Here is a 13,093-nt window from a genome sequence, read left to right as displayed (position 1 = left end):
CATATACCCAGTAATGGGATTGCTGGGTTGAATGGTAGTTCTGTTTTAAGTTCTTTGAGAAATCTCTAAACTGATTTCCACAGTGGCTGAACCAACCTCACCAGCAACTATTATTTATTGACTTTTTAATAATAGCCATTTTGACTGGGTGGGATGGTATCTCATTGTAGTTTTGATTTGCACTTCTCTGATGATTAGTGATGTGGAATATTTTTTCAAATGTTTATTGGCTATTTGTATGTCTTCTTTTGTGAGGTGTTTGTTCGTGTCTTTTGCCTAGTTTTTAGTGGGGTTGTTTTTTGCTTTTGAATTAAGTTCCTTACAGATTCTGGATATTAAACCTTTGTTAGATGCATAGATTATGAATATTTTCTCCCATTCTGCAGGTTATCTGTACTCTGTTGATAGTTGCTCTTGTTGTGTAGAATCTCTTTGGTTTATTTAGGCCCCACTTGCTAATTTTTGTTTTTGTTGCAATTAGTTTTGAGGGCTTAGTCATAAATTCTTTGCCAAGGCTGATGTGAAGAACGCAGTTACCTAGGTTTTTCTCCTAGGATTCCTCTAGTTTGAGTCTTACATTTAAATATTTAATCTATTTTGAGTTTATTTTTGTATATATGATGAGAGGTAAGGGCCCAGTTTTATTCTTTTGCGTATGGCTAGCCAAAAATCTCGGCACCCTATTGAACAGGGAATCCTTTCCTCATTGCTTATTTTTTGTTAACTTTGACAAAGATCAGATGGCTGTAGATGTGTGGCTTTATTTCTGAGTTCTCTATTCTGTTGCATTCGTATGTGTTTATATTTTTGTACCAGTATCTTGCTGTTTTAGCTACTGTAGCCTTGTAGTATAGTTGGAAGTCCAGTAGTGTAACGTCCCTGGCTTTGCTCTTTTTTCTTAGGATTTCTTTAGCTATTAGGGGTCTTTTTTTTTTTATTCCACATGAATTTTTAGAACAGTTTGTTTTTTCTAATTTTATGAAAAATGATGTTGGTAGATTGAGAGGGATAGCATTTGGGCAGTATGATCATATTAACAGTATTGGTTCTTTTTATCCGTGAGCATGAAATGTTTTTTCCTTTGTTTGAGTCATCTATGACTTCTTTCAGCAGTGTTTTTTAGTTTTCCATATAAACAACTTTCACCTTCTTGCTTTGATGTATTTCTAGGTATTTTCTGTTTTTGTGGGTATTATAAATGAGATTGGATTCTTGAATTGGCTCACAAGTTGAATATTATTGGTGTACAGAAATGCTACTGATTCTTGTATATTGGTTTTGTATCCTGAACTTACTGAGTTGTTTATTTGTTCAAGGAGCCTGTTAGCAGAGTCTTTAGGGTTTTCTAGATATAGAATTATACTTGTTTTGCTTTCTTGGATGTTAACATTATACCAATCACCACTTGAAAAAACATTAATGGTTTTTGTATGTCAGTCAGTTGTTTTGTATCTGTAATAGAGAAGGGCCACACAAGAAAGGAGATAACACAATTTGTTTCTGGAAAGGTATTAATTATTCAGACAGAATAAGTAGTTTATTGAGTGCTCATTCTGTGCCAGATATTTTATGACATACAGTAGATTCAAAGATAAATGTCACATGGACAGTTTACTCAAGGAAATCCCACAAAGTAGTGGAGAAGAGAGACAAATAAACATACAATTATAATGCAGGGTGGAAAATGCGATATAACATGAATTAATTGAACACTGTAGGAGGATACAAAAAGGGAAAATGAAGAATATAAAGGCAAGGTAAGGGATCAGATCAGCAGTTCTGGGGATGATAAAAGATGTGCTGAATTTTTGATGTTGTATGGGCATTTTTATGCTACACACATTGATGATACCAGCAAGGGATATTCAGAATGATATCCAAGCAAGAAAAATCCAGAATGACTAGTGCACAGACTATAAAGGCAGCATTTAGAGATAAAAATGTTCATAATTACCTAAGTAAATATGAAGTCCCTTATATAAAATTATAGGGGCTTAATGCTTGATTCTGGAGGCTATGGGTAGTCAATGAATGATTTCTAACTAGAGGATTAATAAGAAAAATATTCACATTTCAGAACTATTTGCATCAAAATACAGAATTGATGGCTGGGACTCAGAGACTGTTCAGGAGGCTGGTGTTAAAACCAAGGTGATAAGTAGTAAAGGAGCAAAATAAATAAGTGCCAGAAAGCAGGTAACAGTGTCAAATATTGAAGAAAGGAGCTGTAAAAATAGGAGAGAAAAGTATATTTTGGGTAATTTTATGAAGAAAATAGAGCAATAGTTTGGGGATTTGTTTATTGCTATGTTTCTAGTTCCAGGCTTAGTTTCTGGCATACAGAATATTTTTTTTTCAAATTTTTGAGTAGTACAGTATAGTGTTAACATTCAAGAAAGTAAAACAAATAGTCACCTCTGCAGCAGCTCATTAACAACTGGTAACACATAGAGGTCAAAGTTCCAGAACTTTAAAAAAGTATTGATACAATTGAAGACCCCTCTATTATACATGGATGGAGCACTGATTCATATTACCAATGACAGCTACTTCCCAAAATGCAAGCAGCCATATCCACCCTCCTTCAGGGGATAGATCCACTATACTTGTCATGTGGATCAGCTACATTGTCACTGGAGGCTGATATCCGGCCATCCTCCCACACATGGTAGAGGTTGACAGCACCTTCTGAGTAGGCATCTCTGTAGGTCATGGCCCCATCCTTCCAACTTCAAAGCAAGCATTTCTGGATTTTGTTTTTCTCACGCTGCATCATCCCAGTTGGCTCTCTGCTTTTATCATCACATCTTATCTTTTAAGAACCCATGTGATTATATTGGGTCTACCTGGATAAGTCAGGTAGTCTCCCCACCTCAATGTATTTCACTTGATCACATGTGTAAAGTCCCTTTTGCCACGTAAGGTAATATACTCACAGGTTCCAGGAATTATAACAATAACATCTTTGAGGCTCCCTTATTTTGCCTATTATGGAAGCAGTTACTCAATTAAGGTAAAGAGGTTTTGGAATCTTCTTGCAAATTGAGTGTGGTGATGGAGATTTAATGACCAAGAAAGAAGGATTTTAGAAGACATGGTGGAAAGATTTGTGAGGAGCCATTAAATTAGGCCAGAAATGTGGTTTTAGTATTCATATTATCTCTAATTAAAATGACCTTTCCAAATGGAGCTCTCTGTGCTCTGTAACGTCATACTGTAGTAATGTAAATGTTAATCCAAAAATCAAGTTTCAGGACAGGGTCAAAGATTACCTGTGCATAGTTATTAGACAGAGGAATTACAGTACATTCATGTGTTCAAAGCACCTCTTCATTATTCTGTTACAAATATTATAGTCTTCAAAGAACACATTACAATATTCTTCAAATTTGAGAAGTATCCCAATCTACAGTCTAATCCGATGTTGCCTACCCTTTTTGTGTTATTTGACTCTTGGAGCATTATTAACCATCTGTTGTGATGTACTGATAAAATGAATGTATCCCCCAGAGATTTGGACCTTTCTTCTCTTTCTATATAAAGAGAATGGTACTTTTCTACTGTAGGGATGTTCCAATAGCTTACATTTTTTAAAAAAAGCATTAATGGGCTAATAAATTATCTGCAGAAAACATACATTTTATTTTTTATATTTTTATTTTTCCACAGGTTATTGGGGTACAGGTAGCATTTGGTTACATGAATAAGTTCTTTAGTGGCGATTTGTTAGATTTTGGTGTGCCCATCTCCCTAGCAGCAACAGTATACACTGTAACCTATTTTAAAAATCAAAATGATAGCTATGTCTATCCTTTAAAGCATTGAAAATGTAGATGCTTCATAGTGATGCAGAAAGAAAACCAGAAGAGTTAATTAACTTGTTTATTATTTTTAAATGATTACTTGTTGACTTAGTTTTAGCCATTAATCAAATAAATATGAGATAGGTATTTGAAGTCTTCTGGAGAAAAGTAAGAAGGGAGGGTTTAGTCAAGGTACATCTGAGTTTTTATCTGAGACAAACATTTCTAAGAATGCATGTATATTCAGTATTAAAAGCTCAAGTATTCTCAGTGTCAAACTTAAGATTTTTATAAAAGAGTATATCCTTTCACAGACAAAGGTAGATTTACGTATTGCACAGATTTGTGTCTCCTACATAACTAAAAATTTCAGGATGATTCCTGGACTATTCGATTGTTTTCAGAATGTTACCATTGCAGGTTTCTTGGCATATACAGTTTCTTATTGACTCAATCAACTTTTTTTCAAAGTTGAACACACTGGTATGTCAGATATTTAGTACCGCAGTCACATGCTGAAATTCATTAGTCAAATATAGCCTCAGGAACCTATATTATGATTTCTACTTATAAAACCTGTAACCTTCTTAAGAAATCGTGACTGTATTTTATTCATCTATGCCTGCAGTTTTACAGACTCTGGGATTCTCTTGATCTTAAAATTTGTTCAGTTTTCATTTTCTATTTGCTTCGCCCATTTGACAGTTTAAACAAATGTATTAAAATTATTTGAATAAGTAAGCAATGTACATGTATTGTTCTTGCCGTTTCAATTTTAGTATATAAGGTGTCTAATTATATCCATGAGGTAAAATAACCTCATCAGTCATTAGAGATCAAAAGTTGAATTAAGCCATAGAAAATGTTGATTTTTGAAAGCAGCCCATTATCTTGTCAGCTTTCCATGACCTTTATGTTTGACTATAGTAGAACATAGTATGTATATCCCTGATCTATCTATTTTTTATAAAGTGGCAATGATTAAAGGGGCAAACAAGTATTATATTCATATCCTTGGTCATTTCCTCCTCCATGTAATGCTGTGAATCTGTTTTGCAAATTTTGGTGTAACTTCTTCAGCAAAAGTGTTAGCTAGCTAGGCAGAGCTATAATTTTTTCTCATTTGGACAAACTTATTCTCATGTCATTGCAAACTGCCATCTGCAGGAAGTAAACACAAAATGTTTTTCTATTCACTGTCATGCTTTCTTCAGATTGGTGTATAGAATCTATACAGGTAAAACATTTTTGGCTTAGGATATAAGTTTAGCCACACCTCTGGGTCAGGAGGCCGCATTTGTTCTATAGGCTATGTTTTAAATCCAAGAACAAGACTGGTTGGTAATAGTGGTTGGATGAACTCAGCATTTACTGAAAAGGTTTTGAAATGGCAAGATCAGGATGTGATTTTAGGATATCATAGAGAGAAAGAGAAAATAGTGCTAAATAAGAGTGGCAATACAAAGAACAGATAATGTGGGTAAATCAGGTGACTAGCTAAGTTAAGATCAAGTTTGAGAGAAGTGCCCTCAACTCTCAGAGGTTACTCAGGACTTTAAGATTGTTTATAGGTTCGTGGTTCACAGATGAGCAGGTCGTACACAGTTGCCAAATTGGGCAATATCATGATGTTCTATTGTAAATGAGGTTTTTCTACAAATTTTTCAATGTTAATTTTTATTGTCACTTTTCTAAACTACTTTTTTTTTACCCAAACCACTTAATGGAGTTTAGTTATACAAAACTACCTTTAATAAGAATTTTGAAACCTGGAGCCACTAAGAGTTAAGTTCTATGGTTATACGCTTGAAATAGAAGCCAATAGGCCAGGCCTGGTGGCTTATGCCTGTAATCCCTGCACTTTTAGAGGCTGAGGCAGGTGGATCACAAGATTGAGATCAAGACCCATCCTGGCCAATGTGGTAAAACCCGTCTCTACTAAAAATACAAAAATTAGCTGGGTATGGTGGTACATGGCTATAAACCCAGTCCTTGGAAGGCTGAGGCGGGAGAAACGCTTGAACTCAGGAGGTGAGATTGAGTCACTGCATTATTTTAGCTTGGCGACAGAGGGATACTTTGTCTCAAAAAAAAAAAAGAAAAAAAGAAATAGACCAATAAAGTAGTTTTTCATGAAAATATTGAATTTCATTATCTTATCTGTGAGAAACCTTATATTAAAATTGAAATAGTGTGCATAATATGGCATTTGTTAATAAATATTTTATAGTACTTATACATTAATTACTCTGTAAATTATTAAACATTGAATGCTTATACAAATATTATATAATGAGGAATAAAAATGAAAATATTCCAAATTATTATTGAGAATAAATTTTGTTATTCTTTTCCAAGCCGTTAAAACAATAATACTTTTTGAGTTGTTTAAGTTCCGTATACACTCTGGATATTAAACTCTGTAGGATGATAGCTGGTGAATATTTTCTTGTATTCTGTAGGTTGTCTGTTTACTCTGTTGATAGTTTCCCTTGACGTACAGAAGCTCCTTAGTTTAATTAGATCCCACTTGTCACTTTTTGTTTGTTTCAATTGCTTTTGAGGACTAAGTCAAAACTCTTTGCCAAGGCTGATATCAAGAAGAGCATTTCCTAGGTTTCTTCTAGGATTCTTATAGTCAGAGGTCTTACACTTAAATCTTTAATCCATCTTGAGTTAATTTTTGTATATGGTAAAAGGTAGGGGTCCGATTTCTTTCTTCTACACATGGCTAGCCAGCAATCCCAGTGCCTTTTTATTGAAGAGGGAGTCCTTTCGTCATTGCTTAATTTTGTCACCTTTGTCAAAGATTAGATGGCTGTAGATAAGCAGCTGTATTTCTAGACTTTCTAATTTGTTCCGTTGGTCTGTGTGTCTGCTTTTGTACCAATACCATGCTTTTATGGTTACTGTAGTCTTGTAGTATAATTTGAAGCCAGGTAGTGTGATGCTTCCAGCTTTGTTGTGGTTGTTGTTGTTTGCTTAGCATTATTTTCGCTATTCAGGTTCTTTTTTGGTTTCATATGAATTTTAGAATAGTTGTCTTCTAATTCTGTGAAAAATGATGTTGATAGTTTGATAGGGATAGCACTGAATCTGTAGATTGCTTTGGGCAGTATGGCCATTTTAGCCATATTGATTCTTCCAATCCATCAGAATAGAATGCTTTTCCATTTATTTGCATCATCTATGATTTCCTGCAGCAGGATCTCCTGGTAGAGATCTTCACCTTGTAGAGAAATCTTTCGCCTCCTTGGTTAGATGTATTTCTAGATATTCTGGTTTTATCATGTGTGGTTATTTTAAGTTAGATTATATTCTTAATTTGGCTCTCACCTTGAATCTATATGTGTATAGAAATTCTACTGATTTTCAGGCATTGATTTTGTATCTTGAAACTTTATTGAAATTGTCTAACTGTTCTAGGAGCCTTTCAGCAGACTTTAGGATTTTCCAGGTATCGAATCAGTCAGTGATGAGAAACCCTTTGACTTCTACTTTTCCTATTTTGATGCCTTTTATTTCTTTCTATCGCCTTATTGCTCTTGCTAAGACTTCTAGTAATATGTTGAATAGGAGTGGTGAGAGTAAGCATCCTTGTCTTTTTGTTGCTCTTCCAGCTTTTGTTCATTCAGTAGGATGTTTTGGGTTTGTCATATATGACTTACTTGACAGATGTTCCTTTGATGCCTAGTTTGTTGAGGGTTTAAATCATTGATAACCCCATTAAAAAGTGGACAAAGGATATAAACAGGTACTTCTCAAAAGAAGATATACAGGAAGCCAACAAACATAAAAAATGTTCCGTATCACTAATCATCATAGAAATGAAAATCAAAACCACAATGAGATATTATCTCACACCAGTCATGGCTACTGTAAAGTCAAATATAGCAGATGCTACAAAGAAAAGGGAAAGCTTATACACCCTTAGAAGGAGAGTAAATTAGTTCAGCCACTGTGGAAAGAAGTTTTGAGATTTCTCAAATAACTTAAAACAGAATTACCATTTGACCCTGCAATCCCATTACTTGGTAAATATCTAAAGGAAAACAAATCATTTTACCAAAAAGACAGTATGTGTTTGAAATATTTTGAGCTCCTCTACTAACTCACTCGTATGTTCATTGCAGAATTATTAACAATAGAAAAGACATGAATTCAACCAAAGTGCCCATTAATCCTAGATTGGGTTTTTAAAATGTGGTATTTATATACTATGGAATACTACACAGCCATAAAAAAGAATGGAATCATGTCTACTGCAGCAAAACTAATCTAAGTCATTATCTTAAGTGAATTAAGGCAGGAACAGCAAACCAAATGCTGCATGTTCTCACTTATAAGTCAGAGCTAAATATTGGGTACACATAGACATAAAGAGGACAATAATAGACACTGGAGACTACTAGAGGGGGAAGGGAGTGGGGGCAGGGGCTGACAAATTAGCTATTGGATACTATGCTCACTACCTGCCTGATGGGGTAATTTACACTCCAAACTTCAGCATCACACAATAAGGCCATGAACAAACCTGCACATGTACTGCTTATATCTAAAACAAAAATTGAAGTTATAAAAAAATCAACAACATTCTTGATATGCTTGATAAAAGCCCAATATCATTTTTAACATTGCACCTTTTTCCATTAACCTTTTTCCAGCAAGTTTCAATTCCTTTCAAATATTTGACACATCTCAGAATAAATAGTACCATCTTAGAAAATGATTTAAAAAGTGCTATTTTCTTTTATCACCTGCATACATTTGGAGAGGAGTGAGAGAACCTGTATAGGTCTGTAAAACCCATGTGCTTATTTATAAAATCCAGCTTGTCTCTAAGTAAATTGATGTTACTGGTGCCCTATTTAGAATACATGCATTGTAAGTAATCAAAATTTGTATGTTTTGCCTAAGCAATTACGTAAATGATTATTAGAGGTGGCATGTTCATAATGACTTTTCTGGTTTTCTTTGAAGGATCCTCTGTTTCACCTGGAATCAACTATATCTGAGAGAGGAAGAGGCAAATGTCCTTATGACTCCAGCTCCTCCTTTGTCTCCACTTTAATTGGTAATTATTGTTGCCACTGACATCAGGTGATAGTTGTAATAATTTTAAAATGTACTTTTCAACTTCAGTTACATTCTTTCAGCATTTCTTTATATACTCTGCCTTGTTGTATCTATTTTCTGCTGCTCAAAGCAAAGATATTAAATTTCAAGCCATGTTAACTTGAGCAATTTGACTCTAAAATAAGTGCAGATGCTATAAAGTATATGTGTCTCACTCAGAAAAATTGTCATTTAATATCTCATATATTTGGTGTCATTTGATGCTTAAAAATGAAATTATTTGAAGGCTTTATAAAAATTTTGCCAAAAGAAACTATTTTAATATATATGTTAATTCTTCATGTTTCAATTACTTTGCAATCGCAGAGAATTTTAATATTCTTTATGGTACATTTCTCTGTTATTAGTAGAATTCGGCAGAAAGTCATCTCTTTTAAGAAATTTGTTTATCTAAATTTCTGTTAGAGTGTAAACTAGAGGTTGACCCGCTCAAACTGTCACTAAATGTACATGTTGAAATAATGCCATGAGTTGATAAAGTTGGATCTGGAGTTCAATTCCGTTCAATTTAATTAGACAAAGTACCAACAATCTCACTTAAGATACAACTAAGCAATATTTTCCTACTGTTCAGGGTTAAAAATGGCAAACTTGGCAAACTGTTTCAGCACTGTGACAGTACAGACTGATGAATGAGTTCCTAAGCATGAAATTAAAAAGAGCAATCCCCAACACCTAACATAGGTACTGATGTAATGATTTTTTCCTGAGTGTTGAGAGGTTCTGATGCATGCATAGTGCAGATGTGCAAGGTTCTGTTGTTACATTTGTAATGTTTAGAGTTATATGCTAATATTAGGTCATCTTCTTTGTAGAAAATGAGATAGTACAAAATAAGATGTAGAGATTTCATATTCTAAATAAAACATTAAAACTTAAAACCCTCCCCTGATGATTGAACCATGTTATAATTGATTTAGAGTTGATATAGCTGCCACTGTGTGTTCTTTAGAATCTGTTCCCTGAGCTTATTCAAGACAGTTATTTTGATGGTTCTTGCACTTGACTCCCTAGACTTTCCTGTCCCACATCTGGTTATCAGGTATAAAAAAATAAAACTTTTAAAAACATATATATTTATATAGCAAACACCTCATGTTAACTCTAATGGGAAAAGTTTGACTTACTTCAGCTTCTTAATTTGACAAGGCTATAACATGAGAATTATATAGTAATTGAGTTCTTCAGTGGCTTGAATAAATAGGTACAATATTTAAAAATAAATATTAAAGAAAAATATTATTTTGAGTTTCCCCACCAATTGTGTGTGTGTGTGTGTGTGTGTGTGTGTGTGTGTGTGTGTGTGTAAATAGAGTATTAAAAAAGGAAGATTTTAAATATGGGAATCTGGTTGCCTAAGTCAGGTTAGACTTAGTAGAAGTCACAACCTTAGAAATAACACTTTTGGGGGATGCCAGATCCATAAACGCTAGAAACTCCAAAGCGATTGAAAGAATGTAAATTAAAATGTATATATCTGATAGTCTCATAAATCTTTTTCTAAAGTTGTTAGTGATTTTTTTCATAAATATTTTAATATTTATGAACAAAAGAGACTTTCTTTTCTTTCTTGTGCCATGTAGTCTCTTGCAAAGACTAGGTCTCCTATAAATACTAAATTTCATACTCGCTGAGGTACCTAAACAAATACAAAATTAACTTTGGAATGTTGTTTTCATAAGAATCATATAAAGGGAATTGGAAACTAAAAATTACACAGTATATACTGCTTCTATAGTGAAATCCTGAGAATATTAGAAGAAAAATTATTTTTTAACATTTCATTTAAATAGTTAAAAATAATTTCTATGACCACCTTGCCACTCACTACTCAGTATCCCTGGAGCTTTTTTCTGCATGAAGCCAAGAATTTAAAAGTGGAATTTCTAAGAGGGGAAATATTACTGGAGGGACATTTCCAAGTGAGTTTCATTGAACTTCCAAATCAAATTACACTATGCTGAAATCTGAAGTGCTTGCCATCTGGGTGGCTGTTTCACTTATTCAGAAGAGAAATCAAATCAAAAGAGCGCTCCAAGTTAAACACAAAAGTTATAGAATAATCCCTCCAAAGAGAAGAAATAAAAATATAATTCTTCACATTTATCCATTCACTTTCATCCCAAAGTACCTTAGAGAGATCATTCACTCACTGTGGAAATGCAGCAGCCACTGGATGGAAACCTGATAACCTATGTGAGCCAGAAACTCTTTAAAAGAGGGGAAGTAAAAATAATTCACCCAATTGAAAAAATAGCAGGAATGTAGGCTGGAAAAATGGAGCTACCTGAGTTGGAATTTGGCAAGCTCAGTACAGCTTATTCTGACTGAGAAAGAATGCATTAATGTGGTATTCTGTGACCACACATGTTCTCTGCTGATGGGTTAAGACAAAACTCCAGCAAAAGATGACTATTGTTAGACTATTGCTACTTCTTAGTTTCATGGTTAATTTTATGTCACACAATGTTTAATGTTTGTTCACATGAAGACAAATTTAATGATAAAACACTGAAACTGGTAGCATACTCATAAAGCTACTTGACCTCAAAAAAAAAAGGTGCTTGCAAATTAGAGAATTTTCTATTTGACTCCCTAGTTTCAGATGAAGTTTTAATTCAGTTAACTTAAATTCAGTTGACTTAAGAGCATGTGGAGAAGGGGTTAATAAAAAATATAATAAATATTGAAGCTTGTTTGATAGAAGACAAGTTATAAAGCACATTTTTATTCAATGTCTAATGTAATTTAGAAATGAAACCTTGATAGCTTGTAATGATTCTGTGTGACAAAGGATTTAAGGAGTAAAAGCAAGATTCTTACTGCACTGTGTTGTATATGTTCAGCAACTAATCAAAATGAAATCATAATATTAAGTAGGCTTGAGCTTCCAATGGCTCTTTGTAGTAACACAATTAATTTTGGTAGCATATCAACTCATATCTCAGGTGCAGTATTTCTGCATTTTAGCCAAGTTTTCCTCCAATGTGATTGGTCCTACTGTATTTGAAGTGGTTTTAAGTAACTGTCTGAAGAAGACAAGGCATTATAACTTGCTTTTAAAAGCAGCTTGTTGAAACAATGAATTGCTGTAAAATGAATTGCTGCACTGCTTATCCATGGCTTTCAAATCATCCAAATATAGTTAGTAATTATCTTGCTACTAAATTGTTAAGTTCGGTGATTGGCCAAATAAAAATCCAGGAAATAGTGTTCTTTATGTCATATGTCATTTTGGCCAAGAAGAATATATTTTTGCTGACTCTTTTTATCAATTATGTCTCATATAATACTGCAATATTCTAAGTAAGAAGATATTATCTTCAGTAACATTACAATCTACCATAGTTTCTCCTTTAAATTCTATTGCCATTTTTAAAAAAATTTTATTCTGACCCACACTTATATTACCAGTTCCAAGTGTAATCTTACCATGCCTGAAGTGTCTAAGGTATGATAGGACACATGTTGCTAGTTTTTGGGGCAAAAAAACACCCTGATTTGTCATGTACGTTTTGACGCTTTACTTTGAAAGTATTAACTTTGTTGTTGGGGTATTTTTAGGGATGGATTTCAAAGTAAATATTCACTAAATTTTATTTCAGCAAATAATTACTAATAAGACATTTTATTGTACATGAATTTTTTTCTACACTTTTTTCCTGTTACTTTTTTCAGCAAAAAAAAAAAAAAAAAAAAATTACGAAGTTTACAGCCGCTGAAATCCTCTTCCTGACTGAACTTTTATCCATAACAATACCTTTGTGAATATATATCCTCATTATTAATTTTGTAAATTAAAGGTCAATGTCAATTGAGTGAAAGGGAGTTGAATGCATGCAGAGAAAATTTAAGTTATTGTTTCAAGTTCTTCATAACAAAGCATTTTAAATAAATAATTGTTTATTTTTAGTTAACAATAATTACATTCAGGGAATATATCTGGCACAAAGTAAGATCATTTATTAGAAAAATAAATGAAAAAATTCTAAATGAAGTTAGAATATATGTCTTTATAATGATAAGTTCTACAAACATAAGTAAATGTACTGCCTGGTTTTTTGAATTCACCCTAACTGTATAGAAACCTCAGGTTATTCCCTTACCACTTTCCTGCCCCAAAAGAATATCTATAATTTCTTATCCAAGGCTTC

General features: G+C 33.4%; 1 protein-coding gene across 1 annotated transcript in view; it reads left to right on the top strand.

Moving 5' to 3' along the window:
- SEMA3E (semaphorin 3E) overlaps nucleotides 1-13,093 on the top strand; it is a 278,611-nt gene that overhangs the window by 213,278 nt on the left and 52,240 nt on the right. The window contains exon 5 of the mRNA XM_032276468.1: nucleotides 8,784-8,877. Coding sequence (XP_032132359.1) covers nucleotides 8,784-8,877 — 94 coding nt within the window. The remainder of the gene's footprint in view (nucleotides 1-8,783; nucleotides 8,878-13,093) is intronic.

This window comes from Sapajus apella, unplaced genomic scaffold (assembly GCF_009761245.1).
Source record: "Sapajus apella isolate SASKATOON/1434 unplaced genomic scaffold, GSC_monkey_1.0 scaffold7, whole genome shotgun sequence".
In the NCBI taxonomy this organism is placed as follows: domain Eukaryota; kingdom Metazoa; phylum Chordata; class Mammalia; order Primates; family Cebidae; genus Sapajus; species Sapajus apella.
The sequence above is the reverse complement of the archived record's forward strand: the minus strand, read 5'-3'. Positions and strand labels throughout refer to the sequence as shown.